This window comes from Oncorhynchus gorbuscha, linkage group LG16 (genome assembly GCF_021184085.1).
Source record: "Oncorhynchus gorbuscha isolate QuinsamMale2020 ecotype Even-year linkage group LG16, OgorEven_v1.0, whole genome shotgun sequence".
Taxonomy (NCBI): domain Eukaryota; kingdom Metazoa; phylum Chordata; class Actinopteri; order Salmoniformes; family Salmonidae; genus Oncorhynchus; species Oncorhynchus gorbuscha.
In genome coordinates, this window is record NC_060188.1 from 93,570,545 (window position 1) to 93,588,206 (window position 17,662).

Sequence of the window (17,662 nt, forward strand, 5' to 3'; positions counted from 1 at the left end):
CAGCTAAAATAATATCATTAAAAATGGGGGCTTAAATGCTTTATCCCTGCATGGCCTGTAAATATAGTAAATAATAAAAAAGGTGATTAGAAATGATCCTGACCCCCAGAGAGGCCCTGTGGTCCCCGGCCGCCACTACCTCTCCCTGGGGGAGGATGCAAAGTGAGACCCAGGACCGGGATTAGAATTTAGGCCTAATTTCCCTAACCATAGCAGCTGCTGGACACTGGCCACTTCATTTATATAAGTAGCATTAGCGCTAGCATTAGTGTAATGTAATTGCAGCTCTTTGATTATTAATTGAAGAAGCTCTTTTGGCTAAATGGAAAATGATTTGTTTTTGGTCACTGCTATTGGTGTTGGAATGGACAGACCATTTTGAGAAGTGTGTGTGTGTGTGTGTGTGTGTGTGTGTGTGTGTGTGTGTGTGTGTGTGTGTGTGTGTGTGTGTGTGTGTGTGTGTGTGTGTGTGTGTGTGTGTGTGTGTGTGTGTGTCCTCTGCTCTGCGCTGGGGCCCATTTAATTTCATATGCCTGGGTTCACCTTGACACATCGACACCACAGCTATCTCTTTAATTCACACACACACAAGCGCACACACACACACACACACAGATAGAGCTTATATAATGTGAATTTGTAGCTTTTCGACTCTAATCCCCCTAAGCATGGAAAACATAATGTGATAATGTAATTAAATTAGACAAACTAACATGATCATTCTCAGCTCAGTATACTAGAGGTCAGAGGTCTCTGGTTCAGAATGAAGGGTGAAGGAGAGACAGTATACTAGAGGTCAGAGGTCTCTGGTTCAGAATGAAGGGTGATGGAGAGCGACAGTATACTAGAGGTCAGAGGTCTCTGGTTCAGAATGAAGGGTGATGGAGAGACAGTATACTAGAGGTCAGAGGTCTCTGGTTCAGAATGAAGGGTGAAGGAGAGACAGTATACTAGAGGTCAGAGGTCTCTGGTTCAGAATGATGGAGAGAGACATTATACTAGAGGTCAGAGGTCTCTGGTTCAGAATGATGGAGAGAGACATTATATTAGAGGTCAGAGGTCTCTGGTTCAGAATGATGGAGAGAGACATTATACTAGAGGTCAGAGGTCTCTGGTTCAGAATGAAGGGTGAAGGAGAGACAGTATACTAGAGGTCAGAGGTCTCTGGTTCAGAATGAAGGGTGATGGAGAGAGACACAGCCTTGAAGGGACACACTATCACACCATCTTGTGTCCTCTGTGGGTTACAGAGTAAGACTGTTATCCTCTCACTGGGAGCTGTGATGTAGTGTGAGACATTCAACTGGCACAGAAGAAAACATGTTACGTCTCTGTCACCTAAGAGTGTTTTGAGGATTAACTCAGACACACCATTCTGGATCAGATACTAGCTAATGGATGACTCTAATGGATGACTAATGGTTGACTCTAATGGATGACTCTAATGGATGACTAATGGTTGACTCTAATGGATGACTCTAATGGATGACTAATGGTTGACTCTAATGGATGACTCTAATGGATGACTAATGGTTGACTCTAATGGATGACTCTAATGGATGACTAATGGTTGACTCTAATGGATGACTCTAGTGGATGACTAATGGTTGACTCTAATAGATGACTCTAGTGGATGCCTCTAATGGATGACTCTAATGGATGACTCTAGTGGATGCCTCTAATGGAGGACTCTAATGGTTGACTCTAATGGATGACTAATGGTTGACTCTAATGGATGACTAATGGTTGACTCTAATGGATGACTCTAATGGATGACTAATGGTCGACTTTAATAGATAACTCTAATGGTTGACTCTAATGGTTGACTCTAATGGTTGACTCTAATGGATGACTCTAATGGATGACTAATGGTTGACTCTAATGGTTGACTCTAATGGATGACTCTAGTGGATGACTAATGGTTGACTCTAATGGATGACTCTAGTGGATGACTCTAATGGATGACTAATGGTTGACTTTAATGGACGACTCTAGTAGATGACTCTAGTGAATGACTAATGGTTGACTCTAATGGATGACTCTAATGGATGACTCTAGTGGATGACTAATGGTTGACTCTAGTGGATGACTCTAATGGATGACTAATGGTTGACTCTAATGCATGACTCTAATGGATGACTCTAATGGATGACTCTAATGGTTGACTCTAATGGAGGACTCTAATGGTTGACTCTAATGGTTGACTCTAATGGTTGACTCTAATGGTTGACTCTAATGGATGACTCTAATGTTTGACTCTAATAGATGACTCTAGTATATGACTCTAATGCATGACTCTAATGGTTGACTCTAATGGATGACTCTAATAGATAACTCTAATGGAGGACTCTAATGGTTGACTCTAATGGATGACTAATGGTTGACTCGAATGGATGACTCTAGTGGATGACTAATGGTTGACTCTAATGGATGACTCTAGCGGATGACTCTAATGGATGACTAATGGTTGACTTTAATGGATGACTCTAGTAGATGACTCTAGTGGATGACTAATGGTTGACTCTAATGGATGACACTAATGGATGACTCTAATGATTGACTCTAATGGATGACTAATGGTTGACTCTAATGGATGACTCTAGTGGATGACTCTAGTGGATGACTCTAGTGGAACACTTAGTGGATGACTAATGGTTGACTCTAATGGATGACTCTAATGGATGACTCTAATAGATTACTCTAATGGATGACTCTAGTGGATGACTCTAATGGATGACTCTAATGGTTGACTCTAATAGATGACTGTAATGGTTGACTCTAATAGATTACTCTAATGGATGACTCTAATGGATGACTCTAGTGGATGACTAATGGTTGACTCTAATGGAGGACTCTAGTGGATGACTCTAATGGATGACTAATGGTTGACTTTAATGGACGACTCTAGTAGATGACTCTAGTGAATGACTAATGGTTGACTCTAATGGATGACTCTAATGGATGACTCTAATGGATGACTCTAATGGATGACTCTAATGGTTGACTCTAATGGTTGACTCTAATGGTTGACTCTAATGGTTGACTCTAATGGTTGACTCTAATGGTTGACTCTAATAGATAACTCTAATGGATGACTAATGGTTGACTTTAATGGATGACTCTAGTAGATGACTCTAGTGGATGACTAATGGTTGACTCTAATGGATGACACTAATGGAGGACTCTAATGTTTGTCTCTAATGGATGACTAATGGTTGACTCGAATGGATGACTAGTGGATGACTAATGGTTGACTCTAGTGGATGACTCTAGTGGATGACTCTAGTGGATGACTCTAATGGGTGACTCTAATGGATGACACTAATGGATGACTCTAGTGGATGACTAATGGTTGACACTAGTGGATGACTCTAGTGGATGACTCTAGTGGATGACTCTAGTGGATGACTCTAGTGGATGACTCTAGTGGATGACTCTAATGGTTGACTCTAATGGTTGACTCTAATGGATGACTCTAGTGGATGACTCTAATGGATGACTCTAGTGGATGCCTCTAATGGAGGACTCTAATGGTTGACTCTAATGGTTGACTCTAATGGTTGACTCTAATGGTTGACTCTAATGGATGACTCTAGTGGATGACTCTAATGGATGCCTCTAATGGTTGACTCTAATGGTTGACTCTAATGGATGACTCTAGTGGATGACTCTAATGGATGACTCTAGTGGATGACTCTAGTGGATGACTCTAATGGATGACTCTAGTGGATGCCTCTAGTGGATGACTCTAGTGGATGACTCTAATGGAGGACTCTAATGGTTGACTCTAATGGAGGACTCTAATGGTTGACTCTAATGGTTGACTCTAATGGATGACTCTAATGATGGACTCTAATGGTTGACTCTTGCCTTCACCACAGCAGGGCCTTTTCTGCGTCTATTGTTCTTCCATGATATCAGTCATTATTTCTCCTGTGCAGACATGAGTGAATTGTGAAGAGGGATATTTCCTAATATAAGGAGGCATGGTTCTGCGCTTTTCTGCTACTGACCTTTAAAGGCAGAAGTATGTAACAGCTAATGAAAACAACAAGAGTTTTATCCAGAGTAAAGGATCATCGTTACATGCCAAGCTCAAACCCTCTTTCCCACGCATGGGAGTAGGGTGAAGATGCCCCTAAATGCTGATCTTGGGTCAGTTTTGCATTTCCCCTACTAATGGTTAAGTTTAGGATCGGATGAAGGGGAAGCTGATCCTAGATCTGTACGTAAGGGGAAACCTCACCCAGTAGCCCCACTGTGTTGAAAACCGTAGATTTCTCTCTTAGGAAGCCACTGCCGTTAAAGAGACAAGGAGTGTATCCAGCCATAGCAACCCTGTCAACCCTAGCAACCCTATCAACCCTAGCAACCCTATCAACCCTAGCAACCATAGCGCGACTGCGGAGCAAGGCCGAGACTCAGTCAACCGTAACGTCCGCACCAGAGGGACGTTGTCCCCCACGGAGGTTCTGTCTCTACGGGGTCTCAGGAAGACGCAGAACAGCTCGTTGGAGGAGGAAGAGAAGGTCTCCGGGACCAATAAGAGGACGGTGCTGTCCAGAGGATCTAATCTAACCCGCTCCGGAAGTGTTAAGGACCTGATTCACAAGTTCTCGGGCTCCTCGTCAGTCAATGAAAACGACTCACCGGTTCTGTCAATGGGCGGATCCCTGCCCGAAGACTCTAACCGGCCAATCAGGATGTCCACAGCCAGAACTGTGAAGGTACTGGCCTATCAGAACTCCCAGTCCAACCCAAACACAGCCACTCCCAGTAGTACCACGGTACAGACACAGAGCCCAGTCAGGATGTCCACGGCCAAGTCCACCTCCCAGTCCAACCCAGCCATTCACAGCAGCAGCACCATAGAGAACCAGAACCCGGCACCTTCTATCGAACTAACCCCTCCACCCATGGAGTCTCAGCCCGGCCTTAAGGGGACGAAGACAGGCTCACCACAGCCCAGGAGTCCTTCAGACAGTCATTCCCAGAAGGGCGAGGGCCAGAACCAGGGTGGCTCTCACAAAGATTCCATGGCAGGCTCTGGATTGGCTTCGGTAAGTAGACCTCTAGATAGGCTCCTTTGTAAAGGGCCAAGAACTGACCACACCGACCACTGATTGGTTGGCATCCGAGACCACGTCCACCAGTGGTCATACTCCGTATGAAGGTCTGTCTGTCTGTCTGTCTGTCTGTCTGTCTGTCTGTCTGTCTGTCTGTCTGTCTGTCTGTCTGTCTGTCTGTCTGTCTGTCTGTCTGTCTGTCTGTCTGTCTGTCTGTCTGTCTGTCTGTCTGTCTGTCTGTCTGTCTGTCTGTCTGTCTGTCTGTCTGTCTGTCTGTCTGTCTGTCTGTCTGTCTGTCTGTCTGTCTGTCTGTCTGTCTGTCTGTCTGTCTGTCTGTCTGTCTGTCTGTCTGTCTGTCTGTCTGTCTGTCTGTCTGTCCACATCAACAGCAATCAACACAATTGTGCATCCGCCTTTTCATCTGTCTGTGCTTGCGTGACCAATAGCAGTCCATCTGTCTGTGCTTTCGTGACCAATAGCAGTCCATCTGTCTGTCTGTCAATAGCAGTCCATCTGTCTGTGCATGCGTGACCAATAGCAGTCCATCTGTCTGTCTGACCAATAGCAGTCCATCTGTCTGTGCATCGTGACCAATAGCAGTCCATCTGTCTGTGCTGTCAGTCCATCTGTCTGTGTGCGTGACCAATAGCAGTCCATCTGTCTGTGCATGCGTGACCTAGCAGTCCATCTGTCTGTGCATCGTGACCAATCAGCAGTCCATCTGTCTGTGCTTGCGTGACCAATAGCAGTCCATCTGTCTGTGCTTGCGTGACCAATAGCAGTCCATCTGTCTGTGCTTGCGTGACCAATAGCAGTCCATCTGTCTGTGCATGCGTGACCAATAGCAGTCCATCTGTCTGTGCATGCGTGACCAATAGCAGTCCATCTGTCTGTGCATGCGTGACCAATAGCAGTCCATCTGTCTGTGCATGCGTGACCAATAGCAGTCCATCTGTCTGTGCATGCGTGACCAATAGCAGTCCATCCGTCTGTGCCTGCGTGACCAATAGCAGTCCATCTGTCTGTGCATGCGTGACCAATAGCAGTCCATCTGCACCCCTAACTCTTGCATCTAACAAATCCACCTCAACTTAATGGCTTGTTGAGGCTCTTAGTCATAATGAGCTGTAGCATTGCTGTGTGTGTGGATGTTGTTACCACTGTGCTGTACGGCGATGTCACTCATGTTCACATCTCACCGTTGCATGTCTGTTCAGTGGAATTCTTCACTGGTTCGATTTGCACGTGATACAATCTCAGATCTATCTCCTGAACATACGGCACCTTCAAATACCATTCGAATGCTCCATGCGCTGTACTGTACTGTGCGCCTGTCTGTCAACAGCTATACTATTGATTTATCTCTCTCTCTCTCCACCCCCATGTCTCTCTCCCCCCTGTCCCTCTCCCCCCTGTCTCTCTCCCCCCTTCCCTCTCCTCCCTGTCTCTCTCCCCCTTCCCTCTCCCCCTGTCTCTATTCCCCCTTCCCTCTCCCCCTGTCTCTATTCCCCCTTCCCTCTCCCCCTGTCTCTATCCCCCTGTCTCTCTCCCCCGTCTCTCTCCCCCTATTTCTCTCCCCCTGTCTCTATCCCCCTGTCTCTACCCCCTGTCTCTCTCCCTCTTGTCTCTCGCCCTCCTTCCCTCTCCCCCTGTCTCTCTCTCCCCCTGTCTCTCTCCCCCTATTTCTCTAGCCCCTGTCTCTCTCCCCCTTCCCTCTCCCCCTCTCCCCTGTCTCTATCCCCCTGTCTATTTCTATCCCCCTGTCTCTATCCCCCTGTCTCTCTCCCTCTTGTCTCTCGCCCTCCTTCCCTCTCCCCCTGTCTCTCTCTCCCCCTGTCTTTCTCCCCCTATTTCTCTCGCCCCTGTCTCTCTCCCCCTTCCTCCCCCTTCCCTCTCCCCTGTCTTTCTCCCCCTTCCCTCTCCCTCTCTCCATCCCTCCATCCATATATTTAATATCTTCTCCTCTTCTTCCTGTCTCTCTCCCCCTTCCCTCTCCCCCTGTCTCTCTCCCCCTTCCCTCTCCCCCTGTCTCTCTCCCCCTATTTCTCTCGCCCCTGTCTCTCTCCCCCATTCCCTCTCCCCCTTCCCTCTCCCCCTTCCCTCTCCCCCTGTCTCTATCCCCCTATTTCTCTCCCCCTATTTCTCTCCCCCTGTCTCTATCCCCCTATTTCTCTCCCCCTGTCTCTATCCCCCTGTCTCTATCCCCCTGTCTCTCTCCCTCTTGTCTCTCGCCCTCCTTCCCTCTCCCCCTGTCTCTCTCGCCCCTGTCTCTCTCCCCCTTCCCTCTCCCCCTTCCCTCTTCCCCTGTCTTTCTCCCCCTTCCCTCTCCTCTCTCCATCCCTCCATCCATATATTTAATATCTTCTCCTCTTCCTCCTGTCTCTCTCCCCCTTCCCTCCCCCTCCCTCTCCCCCTCTCTCTCTCCCCTATTTCTCTCGCCCCTGTCTCTCTCCCCCTCCCCTCTCCCCTGTCTCTATCCCCCTGTCTCTATCCCCCTGTCTCTCTCCCCCCCGTCTCTCTCCCCCTATTTCTCTCCCCCTGTCTCTATCCCCCTGTCTCTATCCCCCTGTCTCTATCCCCCTGTCTCTCTCCCTCTTGTCTCTCGCCCTCCTTCCCTCCCCCTGTCTCTCTTTCTCCCCCTGTCTCTATCCCCCTATTTCTCTCACCCCTGTCTCTCTCCCCCTTCCCTCTCCCCCTGTCTCTATCCCCCTGTCTCTCTCCCTCTTGTCTCTCGCCCTCCTTCCCTCTCCCCCTGTCTCTCTCTCCCCCTGTCTTTCTCCCCCTATTTCTCTCGCCCCTGTCTCTCTCTCCCCCTTCCCTCTCCCCTTCCCTCTTCCCCTGTCTTTCTCCCCCTTCCCTCTCCTCTCTCCATCCCTCCATCCATATATTTAATATCTTCTCCTCTTCCTCCTGTCTCTCTCCCCCCTTCCCTCTCCCCTGTCTCTCTCCCCCTGTCTTTCTCTCCCCTTCCCTCTCCCTCTCTCCATCCCTCCATCCATATATTTAATATGTTCTCCTCTTCCTCCAGGAATCAGACTTTAATCCCAACAAGAGGCCTGAAAGTCCCCCGTCTGAAGACGAGCCATCCAATCCCATCAAAGTCCGCCAGAACCCCAAATACCAGCTGTACCTGAGTGGAGACGTGCCGGGGAACGGGTCCAGGGATACGAATGGAACATTTGGGGGAGAGAACGGGAACGGGGTGGAACCCAGGAACAGTTCCCGTTGGGACAGCGCTAGTTCCAGATTCGGGCCAAACTATCACGGGTCCCTGGAGTCTCTGGCCTCTCGGGACTGGGACACCATGTCGGACAGGGTGAGGAACAGAGGCCTGGGCACACTTGGGGGTGGTACTGAGGCCAGAGGAATAAGACAGGGTTGAGGTGTGGGCCTCCAGGAGCCAGGGATTTCATTCAGGGGTGGTGGTGGGGCCAGCACTGCTAGGGGCCAGGTGATGTTGATGGGGAATGAGAGGGATAGTAGTAGGGCTTCCAGGGGCCAGTAGATGTTGATGGGGAATGAGAGGAACAGTAGTAGGGCTTCCAGGGGCCAGTAGATGTTGATGGGGAATGAGAGGGACAGTAGTAGGGCTTCCAGGGGCCAGTAGATGTTGATGGGGAATGAGAGGGACAGTAGTAGGGCTTCCAGGGGCCAGGAGATGTTGATGGGGAATGAGAGGGACAGTAGTAGGGCTTCCAGGGGCCAGGGGAATCAGATATGGAGTGTGATCAGCACCTGTCTGTCTGCTCCACCTGTCTGTCTGCTCCACCTGTATGTCTGTTCCACCTGTCTGTCTGCTCCACCTGTCTGTCTGTGTCTGTCTCTTCCACCTGTCTGTCTGCTCCACCTGTCTGTCTGCTCCACCTGTCTGTCTGTGTCTGTCTCTTCCACCTGTCTGTCTGCTCCACCTGTCTGTCTGCTCCACCTGTCTGTCTGCTCCACCTGTCTGTCTGCTCCGTCTGTCTGTCTCTTCCACCTGTCTGTCTGCTCTACCTGTCTGTCTGCTCCACCTGTCTGTCTGTTCCACCTGTCTGTCTCTTCCACCTGTCTGTCTGCTCCGCCTGTCTGTCTGTGTCTGTCTCTTCCACCTGTCTGTCTGCTCCACCTGTCTGTCTGCTCCACCTGTCTGTCTGCTCCACCTGTCTGTCTGCTCCGCCTGTCTGTCTGCTCCACCTGTCTGTCTGCTCCACCTGTCTGCCTGCTCCACCTGTCTGTCTGCTCTGCCTGTCTGTCTGCTCCGCCTGTCTGTCTGATCCAGCTGTCTGTCTGCTCCACCTGTCTGTCTGCTCCACCTGTCTGTCTGCTCCGCCTGTCTGTCTGTGTCTGTCTCTTCTACCTGTCTGTCTGCTCTACCTGTCTGTCTGCTCCACCTGTCAGTCTGCTCCACCTGTCTGTCTGCTCCACCTGTCTGTCTGCTCCGCCTGTCTGTCTGTTCCACCTGTCTGTACTGTAGGAGCATGGCTTGAGCCACCTTAGACCTGGCCTTTATGATGCAGCGCCATCTACTGGTGTTCAACAGGCGTTTACAATAATATCCAAATTAAAATCCGTATTGAATTAACCGTGGACAATATGACCATTTCACTAGTGGTGAATCCTCGGCATAGCATTGTCAAAGACAACATTTTAAGAATGTTTTTTTTTAATGATTTCTTTTATCAATGTACTGTTTCTGTGTGTTGTCTAGCTGGGAGGTTTTGAGAGTCCTCCCAGGGTGTTCAACAGTCCCTACGCTACAGCGGCTTCCACGGACTACAACCCTGGCATGTACCGGATGTCAGAGTATAAGGTAAAACACTTTATGTGGTACAGAAACTATTTTACTAATATCTTGTTTGTCTTAGAGTGCATAGAATCATGATATTATGTACAGCCCATTTACCTGTTTGTCTTCCTTTCTCTATCTGCCTCCTCTTCTCCTCTCCTCTCCTCTCCCCCTCTCGTCTCCTCTCCTCTCCCCCTCTCGTCTTGTCTCGTTTCCTCTCCTCTCCCCCTCTCGTCTCGTTTCCTCTCCTCTCCCCCTCTCGTCTCGTTTCCTCTCCTCTCCCCCTCTCGTCTCGTTTCCTCTCCTCTCCCCCTCTCGTCTCGTCTCCTCTCCTCTCCCCTCTCGTCTCGTCTCCCCCTCTCGTCTCGTCTCCTCTCCTCTCCCCCTCTCTCCTCTCCTCTCCCCCTCTCGTCTCGTCTCCTCTCCCCCTCTCGTCTCGTCTCGTCTCCTCTCCTCTCCTCTCCTCTCCTCTCCTCTCCTCTCCTCTCCTCTCCTCTCCTCTCCTCTCCTCTCCTCTCCTCCCACTCGATTACATGCAGGAGGGGTTGTCTCCAGCCACATCAGAGCTGAACCTGTTCAACAGCTACAACAGCAGGAGTACCAGCCCTGTGCCCTCCTTCACCCGGACTGTGACCGCCCCACGTGCACCCTTCTCAACCTACGACACCATCAGGAGGCGGGACCAGCAGGTTAAAAAAAACTATCATTATTGTAGACTGACCTCTTCCCAGCTGTTGGCTATAGTGTCAGGTATATCAGTATTGTAGACTGACTCCTGGTTCTTCCAGGGGATGTCAAGCCAACTCCACATGCGTTCCACTGTGTCGTCTGTCGCTATGCCCAACAAGAGAGACTACATCGAGGAGTTGACCAGGCAGTTGGATGCCTGTCAGAAGGTGCAGTATGAAAACACTCCCTCCCTCCCCTCCTTCCTTCCTTCCCTCCCCCCCGCCCTCTCTCCCCTCCCTCCCTCCCTCCCTCCCTCCCTCCCTCCCTCCCTCCCTCCCCTCCCTCCCTCCCTCCCTCCCCCTCTCCCCCCGCTCCCCCCTCCCTCCCTCCCCTCCCTCCCTCCCTCCCTCCCTCCCTCCCTCCCCTCCCTCCCTCCCTCCCTCCCTCCCTCCCTCCCTCCCTCCTGTCCTTCGCTCCCCCTCGCTCCCCTCCCTCCCCTCCTTCTTTCCTTCCCTCCCCCCTGCCTTCCTCCCTCTCCCTCTCTCTCTCTCCCCTCCCTCCCTCCCTCCTGTCCTCCCTCCCCCCTCGCTCCCCGTCCTTCGCTCCCCCTCGCTCCCCCCTCCCTCCTTCTTTCCCCCTCCTCCTTCCTTCCTTCCCTCCCCCCGCCTTCCTCCCTCTCCCGCTCTCTCTCCCCTCTCCGCCCCTCTCTCCCTTCCTCCTTCATATCCTCCGTGTCCCCTTCTTGTCCACAGAGGAACCAGTTCCTGGAGGCAGAGAGCGTAGAGATGGACAAGGAGAGGAACCAGATCAGGTTGGAGATGAGAAGCCTGTTGGTGAACAACGAGGACCTTCTCAGAACCAACAGTACCCTGCAGGTGTGTAGCATGATGGACTACAATACCCAGAATGCTCTGTGTAACATATCTGGTTTGATCTCAGTGAAGATGTTGCCTGGGTACCAGTCTGTTTGTGCCGTGATACCACTCCTTGTCATGGCAACGAGTAGCATGATGGACTACAATACCCAGAATGCTCTGTGTAACATATCTGGTTTGATCTCAGTGAAGATGTTGCCTGGGTACCAGTCTGTTTGTCTGTTTGTGCCGAGTAGCATGATGGACTACAATACCCAGAATGCTCTGTGTAACATATCTGGTTTGATCTCAGTGAAGATGTTGCCTGGGTACCAGTCTGTTTGTGCCGTGATACCACTCCTTGTCATGGCAACGAGTAGCATGATGGACTACAATACCCAGAATGCTCTGTGTAACATATCTGGTTTGATCTCAGTGAAGATGTTGCCTGGGTACCAGTCTGTTTGTGCCGTGATACCACTCCTTGTCATGGCAACGAGTAGCATGATGGACTACAATACCCAGAATGCTCTGTGTAACATATCTGGTTTGATCTCAGTGAAGATGTTGCCTGGGTACCAGTCTGTTTGTGCCGTGATACCACCCCTTGTCATGCAAAACATGGAGTGACACGATGGCACAAACAGACTGGTGCCCAGGCTAGTAAAGAGGTTCCTGAAGCTAACGTAATGTCCTGTCTCCTTATCAATCCAAGATGGAGATGAACAGGATGAGGATGAGGATGGTAGAGCTGGAGAGAGACAACACGGCCATGACGGAACGCTTCAGAGTTATGGAGGTAGGCTTCTGGACTACACAGAAACTACACTGTGTACCACCTGGACTGGACTACACAGACACTACACAGTGTATCACTGGACTACACAGAAACTACACTGTGTACCACCTGGACTGGACTACACAGAAACTACACTGTAACACTGGACTACACAGAAACTACACAGTAACACTGGACTACACAGAAACTACACTGTAACACTGGACTACACAGAAACTACACAGTAACACTGGACTACACAGAAACTACACAGTAACACTGGACTACACAGAAACTACACAGTAACACTGGACTACACAGAAACTACACAGTAACACTGGACTACACAGAAACTACACAGTAACACTGGACTACACAGAAACTACACAGTAACACTGGACTACACAGAAACTACACAGTAACACTGGACTACACATAAACTACACAGTAACACTGGACTACACAGAAACTACACTGTGTATCACTGGACTACACAGAAACTACACTGTGTATAGTCTTCTGAGACTCTTTAATGGAGCTGGATAGAAGGATTATCTTACAACACACAAGCTCTCAAATAGTTCAGGTTAAGAGCGTTTGGCCAGTAGCTGAAAGGTTGCTGGTTTGAATCCCTGAGCTGACTAGGTGAACAATCTATCGATGTGCCCTTGAGCAAGGCACTTAACCCCAATTTCCCCTGTCAGTCACTCTAAAATGTGAATGTACCAGCGCCTCAAATCTCCTACTGCTTCAGCTCCTGTTATAGTAATATGACAAAAATGGAGATCCTGCTCCTGAATATAAACAGGACCGGCACCCGGCACCTATTTCAGGACCGGCACAGGACCGGCACCCGGCACCTATTTCAGGACCGGCACAGGACCGGCACCCGGCACCTATTTCAGCTCAAGTCAAACACTAGTGATTGTGTTGAAACACAGAGGATGTCTCTAGAGAGCTGATCTCATCTATGTTTCCTCCAGACGGAGCTGACCGAGGCCAGAGAGATGATGGTGGAGGCCAACACTCAGGAATACGCCTTCAACTTCCTGCAGCAGTCTCTGAAGAATAAGATACAGGACGCTGAGGTACAGTATAGGCTTCTCCGTAATCAGATTCCACCACAGACCCCAGTTAGCTGGGCCTATTCTACCACAGACCTGTCAGTCAGCTGGGCCTATTCTACCACAGACCTCAGTTAGCTGGGCCTATTCTACCACAGACCTGTCAGTTAGCTGGGCCTATTCTACCACAGATCTGTCAGTCATCTGGGCCTATTCTACCACAGACCTGTCAGTCAGCTGGGCCTATTCTACCACAGACCTGTCAGTCAGCTGGGCCTATTCTACCACAGACCCCAGTTAGCTGGGCCTATTCTACCACAGACCTGTCAGTCAGCTGGGCCTATTCTACCACAGACCTGTCAGTCAGCTGGGCCTATTCTACCACAGACCCCAGTTAGCTGGGCCTATTCTACCACAGACCTGTCAGTCAGCTGGGCCTATTCTACCACAGACCTGTCAGTCAGCTGGGCCTATTCTACCACAGACCCCAGTTAGCTGGGCCTATTCTACCACAGACCAGTCAGTCTCCTGGGCCTATTCTACCACAGACCTGTCAGTTAGCTGGGCCTATTCTACCACAGACCTGTCAGTTAGCTGGGCCTATTCTACCACAGACCTGTCAGTCAGCTGGGCCTATTCTACCACAGACCTGTCAGTCAGCTGGGCCTATTCTACCACAGACCTGTCAGTCAGCTGGGCCTATTCTACCACAGACCAGTCAGTCAGTCAGCTGGGCCTATTCTACCACAGACCAGTCAGTCAGTCAGCTGGGCCTATTCTACCACAGACCAGTCAGTCAGTCAGCTGGGCCTATTCTACCACAGACCAGTCAGTCAGTCAGCTGGGCCTATTCTACCACAGACCTGTCAGTCAGCTGGGCCTATTCTACCACAGACCAGTCAGTCAGTCAGCTGGGCCTATTCTACCACAGACCAGTCAGTCAGTCAGCTGGGCCTATTCTACCACAGACCTGTCAGTCAGCTGGGCCTATTCTACCACAGACCTGTCAGTCAGCTGGGCCTATTCTACCACAGACCAGTCAGTCAGTCAGCTGGGCCTATTCTACCACAGACCAGTCAGTCAGTCAGCTGGGCCTATTCTACCACAGACCAGTCAGTCAGCTGGGCCTATTCTACCACAGACCCCAGTTAGCTGGGCCTATTCTACCACAGACCTGTCAGTCAGCTGGGCCTATTCTACCACAGACCCCAGTTAGCTGGGCCTATTCTACCACAGACCAGTCAGTCAGTCTCCTGGGCCTATTCTACCACAGACCTGTCAGTCAGCTGGGCCTATTCTACCACAGACCTGTCAGTTCAGCTGGGCCTATTCTACCACAGACCTGTCAGTCAGCTGGGCCTATTCTACCACAGACCTGTCAGTCAGCTGGGCCTATTCTACCACAGACCTGTCAGTCAGCTGGGCCTATTCTACCACAGACCAGTCAGTCAGTCAGCTGGGCCTATTCTACCACAGACCAGTCAGTCAGTCAGCTGGGCCTATTCTACCACAGACCAGTCAGTCAGTCAGCTGGGCCTATTCTACCACAGACCAGTCAGTCAGTCAGCTGGGCCTATTCTACCACAGACCAGTCAGTCAGCTGGGCCTATTCTCAGAGTCAGCTGGGCCTATTCTACCACAGACCAGTCAGTCAGTCAGACCTGGGCCTATTCTACCACAGACCTGTCAGTCAGCTGGGCCTATTCTACCACAGACCTGTCAGTCAGCTGGGCCTATTCTACCACAGACCTGTCAGTCAGCTGGGCCTATTCTACCACAGACCAGTCAGTCAGTCAGCTGGGCCTATTCTACCACAGACCAGTCAGTCAGTCAGCTGGGCCTATTCTACCACAGACCTGTCAGTCAGCTGGGCCTATTCTACCACAGACCTGTCAGTTCAGTCAGCTGGGCCTATTCTACCACAGACCTGTCAGTCAGCTGGGCCTATTCTACCACAGACCTGTCAGTCAGCTGGGCCTATTCTACCACAGACCTGTCAGTCAGCTGGGCCTATTCTACCACAGACCAGTCAGTCAGTCAGCTGGGCCTATTCTACCACAGACCAGTCAGTCAGTCAGCTGGGCCTATTCTACCACAGACCAGTCAGTCAGTCAGCTGGGCCTATTCTACCACAGACCTGTCAGTCAGCTGGGCCTATTCTACCACAGACCACAGACCAGTCAGTCAGTCAGCTGGGCCTATTCTACCACAGACCAGTCAGTCAGTCAGCTGGGCCTATTCTACCACAGACCTGTCAGTCAGCTGGGCCTATTCTACCACAGACCTGTCAGTCAGCTGGGCCTATTCTACCACAGACCAGTCAGTCAGTCAGCTGGGCCTATTCTACCACAGACCAGTCAGTCAGTCAGCTGGGCCTATTCTACCACAGACCTGTCAGTCAGCTGGGCCTATTCTACCACAGACCAGTCAGTCAGTCAGCTGGGCCTATTCTACCACAGACCAGTCAGTCAGTCAGCTGGGCCTATTCTACCACAGACCTGTCAGTCAGCTGGGCCTATTCTACCACAGACCTGTCAGTCAGTCAGCTGGGCCTATTCTACCACAGACCTGTCAGTCAGTCAGCTGGGCCTATTCTACCACAGACCTGTCAGTCAGCTGGGCCTATTCTACCACAGACCTGTCAGTCAGCTGGGCCTATTCTACCACAGACCTGTCAGTCAGCTGGGCCTATTCTACCACAGACCTGTCAGTCAGCTGGGCCTATTCTACCACAGACCAGTCAGTCAGTCAGCTGGGCCTATTCTACCACAGACCAGTCAGTCAGTCAGCTGGGCCTATTCTACCACAGACCAGTCAGTCAGCTGGGCCTATTCTACCACAGACCTCAGTTAGCTGGGCCTATTCTACCACAGACCAGTCAGTCAGCTGGGCCTATTCTACCACAGACCTGTCAGTCAGCTGGGCCTATTCTACCACAGACCAGTCAGTCAGTCAGCTGGGCCTATTCTACCACAGACCAGTCAGTCAGTCAGCTGGGCCTATTCTACCACAGACCAGGGCCTACGTGTCTGCCTTGCGTGAGCCCCCTGTGTGCATCCAAAAAATGTCACCCTATTCCCTACCATGACCCTGTCATGACCCCTACCAAGACCCTGCCCAAAATAGTGCACTGTGTAACGAGTAGGGTTCCATTTCAGCCCCAGCCTCTGTGTCTGTCCTACACCATGTCCCCTATAGGAGGCGCTGGAGAAGCAGTCGCTCCATGCCGAGGGTCTGTCCGAGAAGCTGTGGCTGTCTGAGAGACAGTTGGAGGAGCTAGCGGGGGCCAAGGAGACACGGGACAAGAGGACATCTGAGCTCAGTGACACTGTCTTCAGACTGGAGACTGAGGTACAGTGTGTGTGTGTGTGTGTGTGTGTGTGTGTGTGTGTGTGTGTGTGTGTGTGTGTGTGTGTGTGTGTGTGTGTGTGTGTGTGTGTGTGTGTGTGTGTGTGTGTGTGTGTGTGTGTGTGTGTGTGTGTGTGTGTGTGTGTGTGTGTGTGTGTGTGTGTGTGTGTGGTGTGTGAGAGAGATCAGAGTCTTCAGACTGGAGACTGAGGTACAGGTCTGTTCACTTTACGCACCTATAATGTAGCTTCAAGGGTTGTGGTTAATTCCACAAATTAAATTCAAATTAAATTCCCTCTTCCTGTAAATTCCTTTTAATACTATTCAAATTCCAGGTCAGTCTTCAAATTCAGAGATAATTTCATTTCCTTTCAATTTCATTGTTAAGTAAATTCCAATAATTTAATTCTTAATTCAGTATTATCCCAAACTATTCCACATATTCAAATTCATTTCCCTCAAGCTTTCAGGGAGTATATAAATACACGTTAAAATGATTTTAAAACAAATCATGCAGTACTTTTGTTCAGTTAAATTACAAAGATGTATTTTTTTTTACTATTCCAAATCAAACATTCTAATTCCAATTCAAACATTCCAAACATTCTAATTCCAATTCAAACATTCCAAACATTCTAATATCAATTCAAACATTCCAAACATTCTAATTCCAATTCAAACATTCCAAACATTCTAATTCCAATTCGATTCCAATGCCACAACTTGAAGATTGTTGAAATTCGAAATTGAATTAGTGTAACATTTCCTTGTGTTGATTCAGGAGTTACAGGAGTCACCAATTTGTAAGTCGCTCTGGATAAGAGTGTCTGCTAAATGACTTAAATGTAAATGTAAATGTTACATTAACTCTGTAAGTGTTAAATTAAATACTCATTGGTGTGAAATAACCCCAGTGTTGTTGTTAATAGCAGTATTAAAACAAAACCCACGCTCAACATTATGTTTCCCAGCATGCTCTATTGCAGGGAGATTTTTGTTGTTGTTTTGTTTCAATATCTATGTTTTTGCTACTCAAATATAAATAACATTTTTCTAAACTAATCCAATCTCTTCATTGGACTTGTTCCTATTACTGTAGTGGCTGTTCCAGGTTAGAT

General features: G+C 49.6%; 1 protein-coding gene across 3 annotated transcripts in view; it reads left to right on the forward strand.

The window, feature by feature from the left end:
• LOC123999434 (myosin heavy chain, non-muscle-like) overlaps positions 1-17,662 on the forward strand; it is an 80,656-nt gene that overhangs the window by 53,524 nt on the left and 9,470 nt on the right. For 2 of the 3 annotated variants that reach the window (XM_046305225.1, XM_046305226.1), the window contains exons 4-12: positions 4,290-5,060; positions 8,095-8,382; positions 9,754-9,855; positions 10,371-10,520; positions 10,620-10,727; positions 11,253-11,375; positions 12,070-12,153; positions 13,116-13,220; positions 16,395-16,547. In XM_046305225.1, the coding sequence (XP_046161181.1) occupies positions 4,290-5,060; positions 8,095-8,382; positions 9,754-9,855; positions 10,371-10,520; positions 10,620-10,727; positions 11,253-11,375; positions 12,070-12,153; positions 13,116-13,220; positions 16,395-16,547 (1,884 nt within the window). The remainder of the gene's footprint in view (positions 1-4,289; positions 5,061-8,094; positions 8,383-9,753; positions 9,856-10,370; positions 10,521-10,619; positions 10,728-11,252; positions 11,376-12,069; positions 12,154-13,115; positions 13,221-16,394; positions 16,548-17,662) is intronic. The other variant, XM_046305227.1, reaches the window with a different exon arrangement.